Source organism: Pseudopodoces humilis, chromosome 1, assembly GCF_049639895.1.
Source record: "Pseudopodoces humilis isolate 2021_Gansu_Grassland_sample_001 chromosome 1, ASM4963989v1, whole genome shotgun sequence".
Classification (NCBI taxonomy): Eukaryota; Metazoa; Chordata; class Aves; order Passeriformes; family Paridae; genus Pseudopodoces; species Pseudopodoces humilis.
Window position 1 is genome coordinate 110,860,400 of NC_142200.1, and position 22,665 is coordinate 110,883,064.

Below are 22,665 nucleotides of genomic sequence, written 5' to 3' on the forward strand. Positions count from 1 at the left end.
GCTAATTCTTACGCTTCTACACTATTAATTTTCATAATATTTTTTAATACTGGCTTTGTTTTTATTTTTTTCCTGCTTGTAATAAATTATTCTATTTCAATAGCAAAATCTTGTTTAGAATGGCAGCAATTTAGTTGAAGCTGATCTTTGTGGAACTGAAGTTGGGATGATATTTCCTCCTTAGGTAAAAACTGTTGCATTCAGTAATAATTTCTGTTCAGACTACCTTTCCATGTTTAGCTCCTTCAACAGGAGTAGTATCTATATATTTTGTTCTGGATTAATTAGTGTGTCAAGAGAAAAATCCTGGTTACAACAGTGAAAATAAACAGCAGTTAGTAGTGGTCCAAAGAAAGCAAGCAAAATTTTAGAAATTATCAGGAAAAAAAAAATAGGATAGTACTTAGACGGCTCTAACTATGTTAAATACTTGTAATGAATAATTTTGTCAGTCCCCTTCCATTTCTGAAATGTAAAATTTGAGTAGGGAAAATGAAGTACTCTTAATTGTATTTGCTGTTCTTCTGTACAGGAGGAACTCTGTGTGATGAAATTTGGCTTCATTGCTGGTGATGAGAATGGAAAGGGGAAATCAGTATAGTAAGTGCTCTGCAGTGGCTGAAAAGCAAGTATTTGATAGCTGTTAATAATAATATTGGTATGGGGAGCCTCAAAGAAAAGGATTTGAAAACAGGCAAAACAAAAAAACCCCAAAAAAGGCCCCAAAAAGACATGACTAGAAAGTGGAGAAGATTTTGGGATGCTTTGGACACCAAAAGTGTTTATAGATTTCAAAAGTATTTGTAAAGCAAAACTTTATTTGAAAGTCTTGACTAAAGGAGTGGGAGGCTAATAAGTACAAAGACAGTTTCTGTCACAGAAGATCCAAGGTACAGCTTTTGGAAACAGGAAGGCTTTGGAATGAGGAACATCTCACTGGACTGCTTGTATTCTTGCATAGTGACCAACAATGCTGTGGTTTGCTGCTAGTTCTTATGCTCATTGTGCAAGAAAATAAAAGGATTTCCTTAATAGAGGGATGCTGGACATTTGTAGCAGAGGAACTAAATGAAAAGATATTTCAGGTAGTAGGAAGAGGGTTCTTGCATTTTTCTTAAAGACTGATGAGTTATGGAAATTTGGCATAGGAAGTTGGAGTATAGATGTATTTTGGAATAGATATGTTTTGATTAGCTTGGATCTGTTGAGTATAAAATATAATGCTGAAGAAAGCTACTTTTCTTAGTTCTGTGTTACAAATCAGGCCAGGTCACTTTTCACTTGAAATGTTTTTAGTAAAGCACTTTTAATTCTCTGCTTTTGTAAGACACGGAGCAAATCGAGAATACCTATCTTCTGTTTTTTTAACTAAACAGTCCAGAAAATAAAATGTTGGGAATTTATGTGCTTCAGATGAGACCACTGGTGACTCTACTTCTTACTCCAGAAGTGGACTGTACTTGAAGCAATTTTGTGCTTACCTGTTTCTAGAAATCTTTCTTGTGTCAAGAATTATCTCTTGTTTTTAATATGCTTTTTTTCTTTTCCCCCCTCCTATCTTCTTGGTATTAGAATATGAACTGAGAAGACTATTTTACCTGGCTTTAGCATTGCATATAGTGCTAACTTGAATTTAATCTACAAGTAAGTTTTAAAACTTCTCCCTGCTTTTCTTTTCAAAAGGAAGAGATCAAAAGCCCGAATGCTGCAATAATTTAAATTTGGAGATCGGTTATTGTTTACAAGGTAGCAATCCTTCACAGCCATAAAGTAGAAAAAAAGGAAGCATTTCTATTCTTTTTCTTTTCTTTTTTCTTTCTTTTTTCTTCCTTTTTTCCTTTTCTTTTCCTCAAAGTGTCTTACTTCATATCTGCTGCCTGCTAGGAGGTAAGAGAAGCAAGAACTGCTTCATTTCCTTATGATGTTTTTTTTTTTTCTTTCTCTTGTAGATGATGGTATTTTATACTAAATGATTATTAGCATGGGAATGGAAACATGCTCTTTAAAATATTTTAAATTTACATAAAATAGCATTCTGCTGTTTTTAGCCACCTTACTGTTTCTTTTGTGTTTAGCTTAGGGTCTGTAATGACACAGATGGGTATATGTTTGACTTACTTTTGCATAATCAAGGACTTCACAAAAATCTGTGTTTTTGGGTTTTGTTAAAGGAGCTCTACCATTGATAGGACTGTCGTGATGTGATTTGTTATTCTGCTGGCAGCAGGGCTGGATCTCTTTATTCCTCCCTCTCTGTATACTTTAAGGGCTGTAGTAAGTGAAAACTACAAGTTATCTGTCTCTCATTGTGCTGTTATGAACAGAAAGATACTTGTGTTCTGAGCTTCTGGAGTTTGAACAGAATCCAAGCTCTGTCTCTGCTGGGAACAGCATCTGCAAAGTTGGAATCTGAGTGCCCCCAGCTTCTTCTGCAGCTTAAATTCACCTTTTTCACAGGAATACTGAGATGCAGAAATTTCTAGCTGTTCTTTAGTAGTCATACACTTGAAAGAGGTAGAATGGGAAGTGAAAAATATGCAGTGAGAGGTATATTTTATGTTCTGCAAGTGGGATATAGTTTAAATGTGAAAAAAATAATAATGGGATAACCAGGCAAGCAGTGGGAAGGTTCCCAAGAATAGCAGTGAAGTAACTCTTAGCAACAGGTCATTCATACTGCAGAGAGAATTTTAAAATCTTGAATAGGTATTACTAGAAGGGAATTAGTAGAAAAACATCATAATTTGGAGGATGTTTTTCAAAGCTGAAGCTGTGTCACTGTTTTTTTGAAATACTCAGAGAAGGGCATTCCTTTTTGCTGCACTGGATCTAGATCAGCATTAGTTTCCTTTCTTTTTTGCAGCTACTGCCTGCTTCAAAATGCTGCTGAATGACTTGCTGTCGTGACTGATTTTAAAGCTTCAGCTGGGGATTGGAGTGGTGAAGTAAATTAAATAGAGAAGTGGTTGAAAAAATAAAAAAGTTGTATGCTAAACATTAAATTTAGTTGTGTACTAATGAATGGTTTAAAGGTGAGCGGTATACAGTTAATGAGTGGATGTAACACAAGCTAAGTCTCTGACTTTTTTTTAATTAAATTTTACAAGGTATTTTACATAGATAAAAAGCAGTAAAAGAAAAATGTTCTCTGACAAATAATTCCCATGCTGTCAGATACTCTTAATGTTCTTGGTATTTCCACACAAGTCTCATTTCACTTAATTACAGATTGCTCAACCTCCATAAGTGCCAAATCAACTGTATTGGAAGAAATCTTCTATGTCTGGATAGGATTGCTGGTTCTTTTAGACTATTCTAAGTGAATATTTTGTACAAGCTTTAATTAAAACATTAGTCAGATTTGAATTCAGTGGTATAAAATGCTTTCAAGAAGGAGTAGGCATATGCATAATTTCTGTGGTAACTTCCAAGAATAATTTTGTATCCAGAAATTGTCACAATCTTTTTAGTTCTTCTGTTTCAAACTAATTTTTTCTTGACTGTTTAATGATGGTGGCTGTAAAAGCTGAAAACAAACACAGTTTTTTTAACCAGCTCTTAATGCCAGTGTGTGGATTGGTTGCTGGATTTGCATATAGCCCTTGTATATGTCAGTGTGTCTGTATCAGCAGTGTGACAGGGAGAAGAACCTTTATCTTGTGAAGTCGCTTCTGTGCTCAGATGGTAAATTTCAGCTTAGGTCTGTGTTGGAATAAGGAGACAGACTCTGTTGCTTCAGCTTTTGGTTTGGAGCTGCACAGTGAGCTAGCTGCTTAAAATTTCATGGTGTGGATTCATCTTTAAGCTGAACTCATTTGCTGATTCTTTGCAGCTGTGAATTGCAATCTAGTTCCCTTCCTTCTGCTGCCTTCTGCTTTTGTGTGGATTTTGTCGTGTTTCCAGTTCTGTGTTAACTTGGGCATCAGAAGTAGAAAAAATGGCATCCTACTAAAAAAAACAGCTCTCTGACCAGATCTCTGACGAATGTGTGTCTCTGTCTCTGGTTCTCTATTTGCTCTATTTGGGAAAAAAAAGTCCAGACCTGCCCCTTTCGGTGTCAGCTGAAGTATCAGTTTGGCTATAATGTGAAACAGCACCTGCAGTAATGCCTCAAACTTAACACTTTTATCAAATTGTTATGAGGCAGATGTGTAATTTTTCTCTGCAGCTGGAAGAGTGACTGTCATAGATCTTTGGTTTTATCAGGTTTCTTTTTGCCTCAATAATGAATGGCCACAGAGACCTTTGCATTTCTAAGTGGATCATTGGCTGGGTATTTTTAACATCTGCATGGTAACTTTTCATAAAGCCAAATTAGTGAAAACTTCAAGTCCTTCTCAGTGTTGTTTTGGTTCTTCTGTGCATTTCGAATTGCTTTGCCTTTTGAGCTTCACTGTTCCTCCAGTGGTATTCTTGTCTGCTTCCTCTTCTCATCCCTGACCTATAGAAGTCAACTAAAGAATGACACTTCTAGTTAAAACATGCACTGAAATCCTTCCAGTAGTGAGGCTGAGAGGAAAGCAGTGCTTGGCTGTTGACAAGTGTCTGTTTGACATATTTTTTCCTCCTTTTGGAAGCTTCATGAAAATAAGAGTTGCTCACTGCTTCAAAAATCTTTCTACAAAAATGTAAGAAAACCAATTTAGAATTGAACATGCTCAAATGATTCTTGATGAAGAAAAGGTTTTATATTGAATGATTATCATTGTCTCTTGCTTAAAAAAAAGACATATATTGCCTTACTGAAGATGATGAAGCAATATGTTACTCTATCATTAAAGTTAGTACCATAGATGGTGCTTGTCAGAAATGTGCAAAAGATCGTAAGCTGGTCTCTTTGCAGTGCTGAAGTTTGGATATTATGTAGATTCCATCATTTGCATTTTAATATTTGTGAATTATTATAATGTAAATGAAGCAGAACTGTGTCTATGTTTATCTTTTATCAGTGTTTGTTTACTTAGGGTGCACTGGAAAAGAAGTAGATGGGAATTAAAACACTGAATGGTGGTGTCTCAAAATTGTAATTACTTTCTGATAGCATGTGACTTCCCATAACTCTAAAGCTGCATGAAGGGATTGGTTTTCTGTGCTGTATATATGCAGAGGAGTAAAGGAGTGTCATTTTAGTAATTATTATTCTGAGAAAAACATCTGTGGCACAGTGCCTGTGAAAATGATGATTATCAACAATAAGCAGTTATGACAATTCACCTCAGAAATTTTTTTATTGATATCTGGAACATTGCTTTTACTTTCCAAAATAAAAAAAAAATAAAAAAATTGTTTGCTTCTGGTAAGTGGTGAAAAATACTTCAGCTTCTTTGTGATCAGGGCAATCTCCTGGGAGAATGAGTCATGAAAACATTAGTATAGCTCGAACTTACTGTTCTGCAGTTCCATTATTTTAATTGTTAGGATTCTTGATATCCAAATGGAAGCATTCATTATACTGCTTTTTTATCTTGAGGATGGACAGGCTACTAAAACAAAAATCTTAACCTAAATCTGTTTTAGCTAAGCATACTTTGGCTTGCTTTAGGTCATAAAACCCATGTGAATGCAAGTTACAAATTAATCTTTTATTAGCTTCTTTATTATTCTATTATTGGCTTCATTTTATTAGCAGGCAAAATGTTGGTGCAATGGTAAAGTGTAGCCTCAGGAAAGAAAATCTGCAGCCCTTTTGGGATGCTTCAGCCTGTGGATTTCTGGACTCATTATTGGCACTATGCATTACTAATTGTTGAAGAGCTTACGTCTTCCTTTCATCAGACTTTTCGCTGTCTTTTTATTTATTTAGTTGTGAGCCAGAAAGTGGCGAGACCAAAGAAAATGATATGTGGTAATAATTAGAAGAGCAGATCAATCATACGAGCAGTGCTGGGGGAAGAGCAGGGGGTGAGGCATAAAGGCCCATCAGTTACTGTCATTGCTTTGATTTCCTGTGAGAGTGACTTTCATTGCTGTTGTAGTATGATTTATAGTTAGAGTGCTTTTAGCATTGAAAAACTTCACATGGGTTTTCATATTTTAGCAGAAATGGAAAATTCTGATTTTTGCACATCTGTGTGTCAATGCAAAAGGGATGCTTGTCATTCCCAGTGTATAATCTCAAGAAATTCTGCAAAAGAGGAGTCAAGTATTTGGCTGAGACATAGGTGTTGACAATGTGCTGTAAAATTCAAAAGTGCCTGAGGGGCTGAGTGTGCAGTTCCTGGAGAGTCCTCTTCTGGCAGTGACAGGAAGAAGCTGTCAGAAGGAATTGGATGCTTCTCCCATTTTCTTGGACGCAGCAGGCACAGGGCTCTGCTGCTGTTCTCTGTGGCAATGGAGAAGTGGAGTCCAACTTGAAAGGTTTTGAGTGGTTGTAAAAACTGAAAAACTGCCTTCTGCAGACATTCACATGCATACTGACTGTGACTGATTTTCCAAGTTTTAAATGGCAAATTTTTGTTTGTCACGGGACCTTGTCTAGAGATAGCTTAATGGGTAGCCAGGGGTCCTGGTGCTGAGCTCATATAAAGTCTGTGTGTTACAGATGCCCTCTAAAGAATAGTACCAAATTTAGGTGCTGGAGTATTTGTGTTGTGGGCTGGTGGAATTTTCTGGCACATTGTTTGGAAATGTTGGGTCACTACAGATGGATGAAGGGTATAAAGGGACAGAAAACAAAGAGGTGAGGAGAGCTTTCTTATAGACCTATAGGAGCTGATCATGAACCAATGTATTTAGCTTGATACTTGGCACAGACCACGTATGTGCAAATTCCAGATTGCCAGTCTCCCTGACTGGATGAGCTCCATAGCATTGGTGACTCTTCTGTGCTACAAGGGGAAGCAGAGGTCTCTAGGAGACTCACTGGCAGAGGTGATTCTCCCTGGAGATCACAAACCTCCATGCCTTGCCCTGCAACAGAGCTGAGTGTCAGGAGCAACTAGGCAGGGGATCATGGGCAGCCCTTGCGGGCTGTGTATGTAGAGATTTGGGTTTACAGGGTTCCTTTCCTGTAGCAGACAACCTTCTTGAGCACCACCCACTACTAAAACTAGAGATGGACTCTTTTTTCTTATTTTTCTTTCCTGCTCCACTGATCCCCAAACTCCATGCCCTGGCTGTTCACCAGAAGTTGCTGTGAGCTGCCACATACCTTGGCAAAACTTAGGAAGAGCCATCTTAAATGCACTGTGGTCCCACAGTCTGAATCAGTACATGGATTTTTCCATCTATGTTTTGTGTTAACTTTTGTTATGTGCAGAGCTCTCCCTCAAGAAAATCAAAACATAGTAAAACTTTACCTTTCACAGAATATTGCTTTCTTTTAAGTGAAACTAATGGTAAAACTCACTGTTTTACATTGCTGCTGTTTATCTGAATCTTAGGATCTGTTTAGCTATATAAAAGTAGCAGCTGTGTATTTTTATTTTTGTGATAGTATGATACTAAAATGTCAGTGAATCTCAAAAGATTTCATTCTAAAACAAAAACAACTTTTATTAACCTAAAAGAGAAGCTGATTTTTCAATTAAAAATATAAATTCCTCTTGTTGTTCTTCTACACACTAAATTTAGTTTAGAAGTATTCTGATAATAGTCAGTTTGAAAAACAAACATTAGTGATGTATATTCGGCTCTTATATACTAGGAATACCCTCTTTCTGTGGAATACATGTTTGAAAAAGGAAATTCAGTTTCCTTCATCCCCTTCTTTCTCTCAAATACCTTTTCCTCTGGCTCTTATTTTAATTGTAGTTATGTCTAAGCCATGCCCTTTCAAATGGAAGATGAATTACAAACCTGGCAACCTTCTGTGCTCTTCTGACAAATTACACCTCGTGCTGCTTTTTTGCCTTAGAGTCAAATCCAGTTTTAATGCAATTGTGATTTATCAGCCAGGGTGGATAATTTTTGAACAGATGCTTATTATTGTAATCGTATTGGCCATGGTAGCAAAGGATATATTCATTTAAAAAACAGTCAGACCATCATTCTTGGAAGCATTTGTAAATGTTAAGTCTAGACCAATGGAATAATAATTATTTCTATGAGATTAGTAGCTCTTTGCACACTGGCAATGTGATAACCCATTTTTTAAACCTTCAAAAAGTCTAAAGTCTAGTTTTCTGTGGCAGTGGCAGAGGGATTGTATTACTTGTTTCACTCTTCCTCCTTGGCAGTCCCAAATAATCTGCCTTGTCCTTTACAGTCAGTGTGGTGGTAACATGAGGCCTGACTTTAATTGCAGTGCTAGTTGGAACCTGTTCACCTGGTTTGAAGATTACCACAGAATTGCAAAAAGTGACCTGTAAGGTACAAGAAAAGAGATTATACCCAATGAATACTTTTGTGTACTCACTAGCAGGCTCAGCAGAAGTACCTTGTGTGGATGGTTGACTGTCTTGGCAATGTTGTAGGTTGCCATTGTTATTTGTGAAGGGTTTGGAGGAGAGGTGGGGAAAGGTGATTTACTCATCGGGCTGTGTATTTTCTTCGCTGTCCTAAAGTGCTACTCTATGTTACTCTCTGAATTGGTTTATGTTTCGTAAGGTAAAAGTTACTCTGTTTCAGTTTTAACCTTAGAGATGCAATCGACAGTTCAAATAAAAGGGAGAAACCTTTTTGTGTTGCACTTTATACATGATGGCCCGTGGTGATCTGGTGCCCATCTGAGCTTGTTTGAGAATTGGTGTCCTATAGACCTCCAGGATAACTTGTGTTTGAGGTCTGCAGAGAGCAAACTGAAATAGCAGCACTGACAGATAAAAACTGAATGTGCTGACTGATTTTATAGATGGTATGTTAAAAGTATTCATACTGCAGATACTGTTGGAGGTTTATTTCTGACCTTTATTGTATATATATTTTGTATATTAGATTCATCCCAAGCTTACTCCAAAATGTGTTGATTTCTTTAAGCCATGTTTTGTTTCAAATGTTTAATTGGTGTGTGGGTAGGCCTTCCCAAAATTGCACCTCCTCTGATACTGAAAACAATACTACACTGTTTCAGACGTTCATTGAATGAAAGCGTTAAGATTTTTTTCTTCCTTACTGTTCACACCAGTTTGGTGAATTGTAGGTCAATGGTTTCATAAGAAATATTTGTGTTGGCATTGTTGTTACTCTGCAAAATCTTTCCTAAGCTTTCCTAAAAAGTGGGATTATAAGAACTAAGCAGCATATTATTATGTAAGAATTTGTGAAGATTTTTTGCAAAAACCAATTTCAGGCAAGCCAAGAAAAAAAGGCAATAGCTCTAATGTTTCCAAGAACATTTCTGCTGAGCCTGCTGAGCCTGTGATGCATATGGTTCAGAAGGAATAAATCAGTTACACCTCCAGATTTAGGTTTGTAAGAAAAGTAGAACAATACAAATGTATAGCTTGAATTGTCGATTTTTACTTATGTAAAGGTTGCTAATATCACTATGCTATTGCTTGTTCTAGAGCATCTCATCCTCACGAAGTAGAAGCTCATCTCTGCTGCCACCTGGGACAGTTAATTCTGCATCTCCGAGTGGCCAGAAACACATGAATCAAAGTGGACCAACTGTTGTAACCATCACACATCACAAATCACCTGCAGCTGCTCGAAGAGCCAAGAGCCAGCGATCTGGTCAACTCCATGAAGTCAGAGAGGTAAGAGAGAAACATCTGCTGTTTTGCTATAGCTTGGAGGTGCTTATTTTGCTTTAGGATAAGCAGTTGAGTCTGACAAGTTAATGATTCTCTTTGTTTCCTACTTTGTGACTGCTTTGTTTTGATCCCCTTGCTGAGCAAGGGCTTTAGTTCTGGTTAACTTCAGGTCAGGTGTATACAGATTTTTTTATGCTGATGTTAAAACTGGTGTGTGCAGATACTTAAAAGTAAAGTAGATTGGCAACAGCTCCCAGACTTTGCAGTGGTGTTGCAATAGTTGAGGAAAACCTCTTTGAAGCTGCATGCAGCAATACCTCTCAGATTGAAAAGTGGGCCCTGAATAATTTAAATAAAGCTGGAAGAAAACTACTTAAATAAGTCTGATGAACACGTAAATGAAGGCGTTACTCCCTACACTAAGCAGTTTGTTGCTGTCCTGCTGTAGTCTTAACTTTGTGTCAATTTTATATTCCTGACCTTGCAGAGGAAAAATGGTTTATCTGTATCAAATGCATGAAAACCAAAGAAGAAAGCTTGTTTCTTTTAAAGCCTGTTTGTACCAGTGTTTGAGAAATTTAACTCACACCAATTTAAAGTCTGTCTTCCAGACAGCAAAAATAGTACAGAATTTTAAGCTTAAATATGGCAGATTTTCACAGAATACACTTTCATCTTTCATCACATACTATTTTTTGGTTTGTCTTTCATGTTCAGAATTTGAATAAATTCTTGAGATGTGCTCTCGATGAAGGCTTAAATTGCACATCCTGAGGAGGAATGCGTGTTTTTCTTCTAGTAAACATCAGAAATTAAGAACTCACTGTCTGAATGTCACCCACGTTTTCTTACATTATAGAAAACACACATCTGTTTATTTTTTATAAAAATATCCTGTCTTTGTCTACCAATCATCTCCCCCAGGTTGTTTATAGCATGCTGAATGTATTTGCTCTCATAGGTTAAGTTCAGAGTGCACTTTAAACCTATTAATAAAATCAACAGTGGGAGGTGTTGCAATTTTGTCAAAAGAAGCTGAGTAAGACTGAAAGCAATTTAAAAGAGAGTATTAGTGTATGTGCTGATCATAATAAGTTGGGAATGGAAAAAGCCATCAGTTGCAAAGAACTACACCTAGAAAAAATAAATACTAACCTTTGGTAAAACTATGAGTAACAGGTCAGGTATCATCCCTACAGAAAAGAACAGTGAATTGCTGACTCACTTGTTTGCGGTGTATTGCAATGTGATGTCATTCCAAAAAGGAAACTATTACAGGACTTCAATCTGTAATGATGGAAGGTAATTATTTTGTTTTGTTTGATGTGAATTGTACTTCAGCTGCAGCACCAGTTCCTTTTAGAGGCCTGCAATAATAATGGAAAAAACCCCTCAGACACTGAAGATACAGTAATGGCTGAAAGAAATGAGTGCTTTTCAGGGAGAGAAAATGGTACTAAGATGAATGATGCACAAAAAAATTTCATAAGATGATGTGTGAAGTTTACCTCTTTATGTATTGGAAATATTGTGTTTGTGTGCTGCTTCCGAAGGAAGAGCTTAACAGTGGAGAAGTCTGACCTTCTGCCATCTTTCCCAGACTTGTGTAAAAAGTGGCTGCTTAACTGACATTGTTTCCATCTTGTGAAGGATAAGTCTGTTTTTTCCAGATGAAGGAAGCAGATTTTATTTCAACAGCATGCTCTGTGCACTTCCTTCTCCCCTGTTTTCTAGAATGAATGCAATAGACTTGGATATATGATACTTGTGTTTTCAGGGAATGTCTTTGTTCTGTGTATGAGTCAATTCAGTGACTGTTAGATCCACCCTCCCTTGTTAAATTTATAAATAAAGAGGTATGTCCAGAGCCCCTCACAAAAGTGCCCCTAAATCTGTTCTAGTCCTGTTTTTTAATCTGAAACAATGAAAAATAGGAGCTTAAAGTGCAGTGAGAGAGAGAATTAATCCTTTCCTCAGTGTCCAAATCTTTGCTTTTTATTTGAAATTTGTTTAGTATGATCTGGATGAAGGGAAGAGACTGCAAAAGGATTATAGATCAATGTTAGTGTTTCTCTGATTGAATGATGCCATTGAAGCTTTGACCTGCAAATAAGTTTTTTAAAAATTAATCTATAAATAGGACTGCACTGGCTAATTTTGCACCTTATAAATACAGTAGTTGAATACAGTAGTTGAGCCAATGGAAAAAGTTGATCTGCTTCTGGAAAATGAGAGGAAGCATGTGTGTTTTAAATTTCACAACAAGGTTATGATATGGTAGTGCTACTGTGTTATATAGGAGATCTTTGGAAAACTCGTAGTACTGCAAAAAGGGGCATCCTTCACTTGGCATATGTGGTGTTGGCTAGCTTGGACAATGTTCCCAAGAAAGTGTTGAACTTCAAATTGCTACTCAGTTCTGAACTTTCTTGATCTGGCCATATTATTTGGAAAAAGGAGACATGTATTTCCATGTTGCAAATAGTGCAGAATATACTCCTATATTTTGTATAATGCAAGGTGTTTGGTAATACTTGATTGTTCTTTTCCCCCTTTTTTCACTTCATAATAAGAATAAACAACACAGTAAGAATAAACAACAGCGTTTCCATCTGTGGTTTGTTCTGGTTGATTTAGTTTTATTTTTAAGAGGCTAGAAACTAATTGTAGCAAAGAGGTCTATTTAGCACCAAACTGACATGCAAAATTGTATCAATGTAGTAAATACAACTGTTTAGTTGGCAAAATGACACATATAATAAATGTTTCTGTTGTGCAATTGGAATTTCACCTTTTTTCAAATTTTAGTAAGTTAAAACTGAGCATAAGTATGGAGCTTTTGACTGCTATAAAAAATTTATGTTTTAGTATTTGACCTACTTTTGTATAGTGTTGAATTGAAAAGGAGCTCAGGAGTATTACTTTTCATCATAATGTAATTTTTTTATGCTGTTTAACATTGTTCTCTTAAATCAGATTTTTGCTTATTAACTTGGTGTTAATAGCATAGTCCACACTGATTTAAGGAATGTTACATCAAAACTAAAATTAACCATACATTAACTTGTGAGAAATTATCTGCATTGTGTTGCATTTTTATGCAGAATTATTACAGATCCTACCTCTTTATTTGGACCATAACTTAGCATTAAAGTGGTACTTTAAACTCATTTTTTAGTAAGTGATTTTATGGCAACCCAAGTCTCTGTGGTCTTGAAATTTAATTCTGTTTTTTTTAACTGTGCATATTATTATCCTGTTAGAAATTTATGATAAGAGTTATGCTTTCAGATTTCTTTACTGTAGGTGGTTAAAATCAACTAGAAGGTTAACTCAAGTGGCCTCATCACACTTCATATTAAATTTTAGCTGTCACTGAACTAAATAATAGTGACAGAATGGTCAGAATGGTGTTTATTTTGGCTGAGAGTGTCAGACTCTTGTACAACCTCTGCCAGTGTTACCATTGTTGTTAAAGAACCAAGAAAGAACCATGTGTGTGAAGATTTTGTAGTAATTTATATTATTTACAGACATTTAGAGAATGTCTAGAAAAGAAGTCTAGAGAAAAATTTCTTACCCCAATTTAAAAAAAGGATTATGAATTTAAGAAGGATAATGAAGGATTTTTCTGGTCATTTTGAAATATGTTTGTTACAACTTTTGATACCCTGACTAGTCATCAGCATGGGTTTCTGGACATTTGGTACAGGGAGATCCAGATTTCACGAGGCCTCTACCAGTGTAACATCTCTTTTATGTGCCAGAGGGCAGTCCTAGAACTTGGAAAGGACTGCTTTTTGGTTAGATGACAGTCCTAATGCTTCTTGCATGTCTTTTTCCATGTATAATCAGTTACTATTTGATTCCTGCAGGAATTAAGCAGCTAAGTGATAGTTCTTTGCCTCCTTCCTTACAGTATGGGGAAATCTAGGACTTGCACCTAGGGCTTCATGGAATGAGATTTAACAGCAATTTTGTGAGGCTGCAGTTGTCTGATTTTATGTGGTTATTGGGATCCCCCACTTTTGGGGATTTTTCAAGTGAGATGTGAATGTCCTCAGGTTGCTGTAATATTTGGATAGCAAAGTTAGGAACTGTGACTCGCTACTGCTGGCAAAAAGGGGATGCTGTTGTCTGTGGAGAAGTGTTGTGTCACAGAATTACAGTGCTGTGCAGGCATCATTGTAGGTGACAAAGGAGATGTGGTACTTAAACCACTTGGGGAAACATTCAGACTTGTAGGACTTTCACATGTGTGAACCTTATGTGAAGACATACACCAAGCTGTGTGTTGATGTTAAAGCTTTGTACTAAATGTTTAAGCTGGTAGTGGGGGAAATCTTGATGGTTTTTGACCTATGCCAAATTTTACTTTGCAGCTTTGAAAAAGTCAGGCTTTGCATTTTATTTCAATTTTTTTTTGTCCTCTTGTTTTTTCTGAAAGTATGTACATGGAAAGGTCCCTGGGTAAGGTCTAATGTGAGTCCTAGTAAAAAGAATGCTGTAACTCCTGATACTTGGCATAGTGTTGAGGTTCTGTGGGATTGTGCAATAAGAGTGCTTGAAAAATAATGGATTCAGCTCCTTGAACAGAACATCATGCTTAGACAGTGTGAAGTATGTACAAAGAACATTTAAAAATCCTGTTAGCAATTTAAGTGTTTTTGAAAGTATGTGTCTAATTTTGTGTAAAATTACTTCACATAAGTGGGGAGAAATTCTATATATTAGATCATTGCTTTCACTGGCAGTTCTTACCTTGATTTTGGAGTGCAGGAAGATGAGAGCTAGCTTTGTAACAAAGATGACCTTTAAGTCTGCATGAATAATAAATTAAATATTTGCTTTTAGGAGATGAAAATGATTTCATATTCACCTAAGGTATGGAGGTAGGATGGGCTGCTAAGCTGTGCTAACTTCAGTCTTTCTGGCCTGGTAATGCTGGTGCCTTATTGGGGAAGACCTGATAACCATGGACTGCAGCTAAAATAGCACTGCTCAAGTCTGTGTTGCTGTGCCTTTGCTAGTCAGGTATAAAACTAGTTACCTAAAATTATGTCCATTTTTCTTTCTAGATATGTTTTAGTATAAAAAGTTACTTTGTGATGTTTTCTTTGTGGCAGATTGTGGTTGATTCTTTTAACTAGAGTCTTCCTGCATTTCAAAACTAGTGCAGTAAGTTCACTCTAGACGGATTTCTCAGCTGGACTGACGAGGGCATTTCATCTCTCATAGATACTGAAGAAAGTGTTTATACTGTTTCAGTTTTGAATTTGAAGTGTCCTGTATTCTGTTCATTTGAGGAAATAATACAGTGGTACAGTGAGTGGTAATTTTGGAAAGGAAGGAAGAGAACACGGAGGAGTGGCCTTTGTTAATTACAGCTCTCCAGTTTTTCCTGGACTTGAATTTAAAATATCTTCCTTCAACCCCCCACTATACATACAGAATTAGTAAAGGCTGATCCTATTGATAATTTTCTATCAAGTACATCATAATATATACAAGATAAGTAGTCTTTAACTATAGGTGGATACTAATCAGAAAATGAGATGTGTTACTGAAGAGATTACATCCTCATAACACTGCATCTGTACTTCATATGGATTGTATATATTACACTTCCATTTGTCTGCAAACTCACTGTCAGAAAATTTTCACTTTAATTATCTGGGTGTGAAAAGCAGAAGAATGGCTCCACTCTAAAACAGGTAATGTAGAACTGCTTGGAAAAGACTCAAACCAAAACCAGCTGTTTCTCGGAAAGCAATTGATACTTCTCGGCTTGAAGAAAAGACTACAGAAAACCTTTGTGTCAGTTTTGTGTCTGTTGAAGTGAATACAAAGTGAATGAGGCCTTAATCCTTAATTCAGTAGTTGATATTTATTTGGCACAGAACATGGTAGTGTAAGTTATACTACAGCTACTACTGTTTAACTGTGCTTAGACACACTTTTCGAATTGAGAAATGTTGTAATACAAATTTGTGTTACAGGTACATTTAACAGCTCAGTTGCAGCTGAGCTTGTTGATACCAAAAGGGTTGCTCCCAGCTGGGTTTTAACAGAAGCCATTATGATTTGTTTAGAGGCATTGAATCTGTAGCAGTATAAACCAGTTTCAAACCTAACATGAGGTGTAAAAGGGGCAGCTGCAGGTGTTACCTCTGCACTTTCCTCTGAATTGGTGTTGGCCCCTGTTCTAGAAACCTGTGATCCTTGAACAGTGTGAAAATACCAGTGTGAATACACAGAAATGTTCTTCTGGCTGTACAGCAGTGTTTGTGTGGTTGCCTGCCCTTCATCTCCTTAGAATGAAAAACAGAATTGAGAGCATGCAGAACAGATGCAGTTATTTGCTGCCTTCTGTGGCAGTTTCTTTGGAAGCTGTTTGTCTTGTCTATAGACATCTCCTGTATCTGCTCATTCTGTCTCAAGTTAGTCCCTCTAAGATCAATAGAAACATGTCTCCTACGGGAGTACATGGGATGCTTAAATCTCTGACAGTGTCAGTCTAGTACCTCCCAGAGTATTAAATGAACATGTGCTTATAAAAATTATTCACCAAGTAACATTAACTGTCTCACTTTGGGGATGAGGAGATGGAAATTATTCTAATACTATAAACCAGTTGTTATCATTACATAAACATGAGCTGAATACTTCTCTGATCTCTGAACCTTCACCTTGTGTTTGCAATATGTTTGAGGTCACTAAGAGTGCATGTAAGTAGCATCTTCCTAAACTACACTTTGTTCTGTGCCTTTGATTTTGTATTCATGTGAAGGTTGAGTCATCCTGGGTTCCAGATACCCAGGCAGGGAGAATTAAGGTTGCTATGGGAATCGTAGAGCAAATGTTCTATTGAAATTACACTATTTGTCCATATGGGTTATGTCAAGAATGAACCTGGCTTATTATTTCTGATATTTCCTTCTACTGCCCCCCCTTCAAACCTGAAAAATATGAGTTATACAAACATGGCTTCTTTCCATGTTTTTTTTCAGCCTGTGATTTAGCAGTAATTGAACATGTGCAAAGATGATAATTTTCCATCATTTAATAAATGGCAATTTATAAATTAGGGATAATACAGTATGTATGATAACTACATTCAGAGATTGACACAGCATTCATTTTCTTAAGCAATTGCAGAGAAGCCAAGATTATTCTTTACAGTTATTAAAACATTTAATTACATTTCAAGTAAATGGTAGGCTCCCAAGGGATCCTGAGAGAAGTTATATTTGAAGGGAATTCAGTCTCCAGTTTGTTTGCCTTAAAAACTGCCACTTAATTCTGCTTTATGTACAAAATTCAACTGTTTTGTTTCATGTGCACGTATAAAACAGCATAGCATGTCATATATATACCTGCATTTTTTGAAAACTACAGGGTTGTTTTCTTTCACAATTATAGCACAAATACTGCAGTAGTTTAAAATCAGAGTTCTCAGTTTGCAAATGAAGCTTTAAAGAAACCATACTTCAGTAAATCTTTTTGGATGAGGGAATCACATCTCATGGTCTTGTTTTCAGTGCAGGTTTCTGGGTGGCTAGCTGGTGCAGTGATTTTCACAGCAAACCCTGAACAAGGGTGACAAAGGGCACCTTCTGCAACTCTGTAATGCAAATTACTGCTTCCAAGATACATGGGCCATTTTCTTAACCCACACTTATATGCTATTTTTATTAAATTAAGTATAAGGTATTTTTGAATGTTCTCAGTGGTAATACATGACAATGTAATATTAGGTGGCTAGCCAAGTTTCAGATACTAAGTAGAGAAAGTACTTATATAAATGCCCTCAAGAAGAAAGTAACCATAGAAATGGTTCATATATTTTAAGCATAGCATTAAGTTTACAGTATTATACACTTTTATTGAGGGCTTACTATCATCTTCAGCTCCTTGTGTAACACCTTAAGTACTGAATGCTACTCTAAGACACACAGGAAACATTTTGAGTTTACAACAAACGTGAATAGTAAGCACTAAAGCTCTTCGTTATTTAACAAAGACCTGATTTCTTACAGCTTTTGCTACATGTTCTTACTGTAATGCTTGTCTTGCAGGTGTTGAATGCTTTGGAAACTGTGCTGCATAGGTGCTGTTCAGCAGCTACTGCTTACCTGTTTCTTGGTTGTGATTCTGATTTCTGACAGTATGCTTTTAAAAAATCGCTAATTAAGATGATGGCTAGCATCCAACAAACAAACCTGAACTACATCTGCCCAAATCTGATATATGCTTTAAAGAAGAATTTTATTATAGGTACTAGATGTATACCTGTCATTGATGAATTATTTTTAATTTTCATTATGGTTCATGCATTTCTCCCTTCCCTGTGTCACTTTCTAGGAAGCACAGTCATATGTTCTTACACATACTTAGTATATTTTTCTGGTGTTACCTCCTGTGTTTTGGGATTACCGCTTACAGTTTTTCCCCAAGAGCCCAAATTATCCAATTGCAGTTTTATTGATAGGTCTAGGCTGACAGACACAAACCAGATGGATTTGTGAAGTTGCTGTATAAAGGTGCTTCAGCCATATTCCAGTGTGTCACAAAATGGCTACTCAAAATTATGGTACTGTAGGTTAAGGCTACTCAGAATTATGGTAGTGTATGTTGAATCACTTTAGTGTGGTAAAGTTAATTATGTCATCTTAAACCAGCTGACAGTCAGCTTTTTTACATGGGGAGAAGTCAAATGGATGGATTTGGAATGCTTTGTCACAACCTATAGAGGTATGCTTTATGGAATTCCAACTCAGGAATGGTAAGATTAGATAGCCTTGATACTGACAGCTCACTGACATCTCAGAAAACATGAGGTGAATTGACTGCAAGATGGGGAAGTAATATCTACACACACTTCAGAGTTTTTTAAATGACAGAAGCAAAATTCAGTTTTACGCTTGGACACCACAAGTTACGTGGCTAATTGGGAGGAGGGGTGAAATGATCTATAAGAAGTCTTGGGAAAGGGAAGAAGCTCTGGGACTTGACATTAGAAGTTTGCATACTGTATGGGATATTGGACTTCTCTGAGTGGTAGTATGTATGTTTGTATATTTCCAGGTACAATGGAATAATAATAATAATAAAATTTTTAAAAGATACAAAGTTACTTTTTAGAGCACCACATGTTCTCACAGAAGCTTCATGCATCTTTGAAGCTACTCATGTTGAAATGTGTAATTTATATTCAATATGGCCTTTTCTCTTCTGAAGACTAATTTTACTCAAAGTCCAAACCCTACCTTTTATCAGTTGTCTCCTGTGTTGCAATAAGCTGATAGAATTTTCCTGCTGATGTTGCCCTAATGGCTAGCAGTAACATTTTAGGAGCTCTTTGGAATGCTTGAAATTCACAAATGAGCCTAAATTCCTGATAATCAAAATACGCTTTCCAGATCAGGGCTATAGCTGTCAACTTCAGCAAAATGATCCTTCTGAAGTGTAAGAAAAACTGCTACTCAGAAGAGCCCACAGAATAACATCTGCTCATGAGTAACGTTTAATGACTAAAAATAATGACTTTGCGAGGTAATTTTTATAGTAAAATTGCATAAGAATAATTTCCCACAAAGTTCTTTTTATAAACTGCTCTTAGTGCTGTATTCTGTGGTTTAAAATAGAACATTGTGCTCCCTGCTTGGCTAGATGGCAGCCAGCTGCCAACCAAGATTTACTTGAATTTGTGGACTCCTTCCTTTTGCTTCTCTAATTTTTTGGTTCTGGATCACTGAAAGCTACTTGAGGTGGGGGAAACAACCTTGGGAGCTTTTCTTTCTCAATCAAATCTCTTGTGATTTTTTTTCCTCAAGATCCAGACTCTCTGTTTCCACTGAGTTCTGTTTGACAGTAAATGCAAAATCTCAATAGATGGCTATTAGTAGGATATGGTTAATAGAAATACTCAGGAGAAGGGACCAGAGTGAGGGAACCCAGGACTTACTAGTTGTTTTTGTACAAAATGTTGTGTTAACCAGATACATGGAGTATTCACAGGGAGTTCTAACACAAGCAAAAGAGGAAACCTGTCACGTCCCCTGCAAGAGGCCCTGATTCCCCAACACCTCCCTCCAGTGGCAAAGTGACTAGTTTGATTCTGATCATTTTGCAGAAAAATAGCTTACTCATTCTGATTTGTGGGAAAATGCAGTGCTCATTCATACAATTTGTCTGAATCACATACTTTTCACTTGTGTATTTCTTATGGCAGCCAGCTCTTTGTAAAAAGATTTTACTTCTCACCTGAGGATATGTGGTGTGGCTCTATGAAACACTCTTAGACAGCTGTCACTATCAGAAGAATTTTATTTTTCTCTACTGTTTAGTATTTTGGTTTGTTTGTAAATCTTCTTCCACAGGGAAAACAACATGAAGTTGATGTCTCTTTGTGAGGGAGAAGTGTTCTTCAGATTTAGGCAGCAAGAAGGTATTCTCAGTTAAAAGGTTTTGGGAGAATGACAGGAAAAGCTTCTTTCCCCTCCCATTTTTCCCCCCTCCTGTATTATAGGAAGCCACGCACAGAAAGTTGAATATATATCAGAGTATTGATTAAGACTAAAAGCATCCTCTAGTTTAGAAAACCCAGGATTGTCTGTGTGCTTAAATATTCTCTGGCAAAATCTGAACTTTTTGTCCTAGTCTTGTCTGCATGGACACAAGGTCTTTCCTCACCCCTGCCCCCAGTTGCCTTTCTGTCATTCAGTAGCTCATTTCTCAGGTAAGGAGGACAAATTGAGTACAGAAAGTTTGCATTTAACCTTATGTCTGGGGTTGTTATGTGTGGTAAGGAGGTAGCAAAGGAAAGCATTTGATTTGTTTTGGCCTGATATAGGTGGGCTGTTTTGCTGAGATTTCTAGAGGTATTCTCAGGGATCCTGCCAGAACTGCTTTGACCGTCTTGACTAACCATTTGTATTGCGAGGGCTGTGGAGCTCTCTCTGCTGCCTCTCTGCTTCCCAGATGAAAAAAGCAGACTTCTTTAGAAACTCAGAACACTCAGATTGTCTTTGGGAGTGCTTTGCATCCAAATAAAGTGTTTACGTGAAGTCCCAGAGAACACTGACAATCACAGATATCATATAATTTTTGGTGTTTGGAGATAGATCTGTTAAATTTATCCATTTATCAAAAAATAAAAAATGAAATTTATGTCTTTCATTCTTCTGAACAGGATGATACTTTTGTAAAACAGGCAGTTAAGTTAGGTCAGCTCACTTTTTTGCTGAGCTTCTGCCTATTTTTAAAGGGAGGAATGGAGGAACTTCTTCTCATAAACTGGAGCTGCAACCAACTGAGAATTTCTTGGGAGGTTAGATTAGCTTTCCTCCTCTGCCACTGCGTGGAGTGTTTAAGGCTTCCAGACGATTCAGCTGAAAAAGACTTGTGTCTCTCTTTTCCTCTCTCCTCCAAATCTGGTAACTTTATTGACTGAAGCAATAGTATTCAGACCTACAAAATATGAAGTCTTACTATTGTAACTGTGCAACTAATAACAAGGGAGCTTGCAGGCATGATTGATAAGCTACTGGATAGTAGGCCAAAGAGAAGTCTGTAGTTCATCAAATGATTAATGAATGTTGTCTGTGAAAAACAGAATTATATTATATTGAGAAGATATGCAGTAAGTGTCCAAGTTGCAAAGTCCAATTTGAAGACACAAAATAGGAATCAAAGGCTTAAAAAAAGGAGCATAGTTTCATGTTTAGTATATGAAAAATTTAACTAGACAATTAAAATTTTCATGACAGAAATAGGTAAATAGGTGCTGTTCTCTGGAGGGTAAACCCTGTGCTGGTGTTTGTGGAGAGCTCATAGCCCCAGGATGATGACCAGTGGGACAGCAGCAGATTGGTAAGAGTAGCAGAGAACAGGAAACAATTGAGCCAGCCTGCCTCCTCCATTCCCTGGTTTTCTGGTTATCTTAGACATGGCTTTTAGACCCAGTCCTGATGACATTTGATGTTTGCTCTGTAAGGTTTTCCTCACAAGGAACCACCCCGTGGAGCCCATGGTGAGAAGGCTGAGCCAAAAAGCCAGAACAAAACCCCAAAGGAAATAATGTTTTGTTAGCTGAGACAATGAAGATATGTAACAACTGCCTTTTCAGATTTTCCTGTAACAGAGATTGTGGGTTCCTGGTTAGGGAAAAGACAACAATATAATAGATGGGGGTGGAGAAATCTTGTTTTTCATTCTCCTCTGATGGAAAAAAAATTGTGAAAGCAGAGACAAGGACTGAAGAGAGAAGAAATGTGCCCTTGTGATTAGCTTCCATCCTGATTGTCAGAGGTATAGTTCTGTTTGTTCCGTCACTTTTTGTGTCTCTGTCTGCAAATTACATGCCAAATGAAAATTAACTTGCTCCTTTGAAGCTTTGTTGATAGGATGTATGTGTCTGAACCTTAATAACTATTATATAACAAGTCATTCCAATTTTAATGTTCATTGTTTGCTTCATTAAAATAATTAAGGTCAAGCTGGCTGCTATCCTGAGGTGGTGATAATGGAGAATTTCGTGCTTTTTCCTGGTAATGGGAGGGAAGCAGTAAACGGGAAAGGACAGCTGATACAGCTGTCATTATCTGGTTCCATCTTTCCAAGAGGCTCTAAAAGTATCTTACTGTTCTAGGATCCTTCCTTAAAACATTTTTTGTCATTAGCATAGTGATGTTCACAGAGGCTGCTGTGGGTCTTACTCCAGACTGAAGCTTTGTGGGTAGAACTCCTTCCCGTTTACAGTTTAAGGAGGTTCTTTTTGGTCTGAAGGTCAAGTTTAATTACAAGCAAAGTGTACAGATACGTTACTGGTGGTCATCTGGTCTTGTATGTGCTTTTACACTGGACTAAAAGCTGAAGTGCAAAATCATCTTGATAAGAGATTTCTGTTAGCTATTGGAGTACTTGCAGCAGCAACCTCTGTTCTTAGTTACCTCGCCTTAGTTATATATTCAGCTGTAATTTTGTCTTCCTGGATTGCATGCTACAGATGAAATCCCATTGAAAGATC

At 36.9% G+C, this 22,665-nt stretch overlaps 1 protein-coding gene across 1 annotated transcript in view; it reads left to right on the forward strand.

Moving 5' to 3' along the window:
- Positions 1-22,665, forward strand: part of OSBPL10 (oxysterol binding protein like 10) — a 112,884-nt gene that overhangs the window by 33,863 nt on the left and 56,356 nt on the right. The window contains exon 4 of the mRNA XM_014248530.2: positions 9,447-9,638. Coding sequence (XP_014104005.2) covers positions 9,447-9,638 — 192 coding nt within the window. The remainder of the gene's footprint in view (positions 1-9,446; positions 9,639-22,665) is intronic.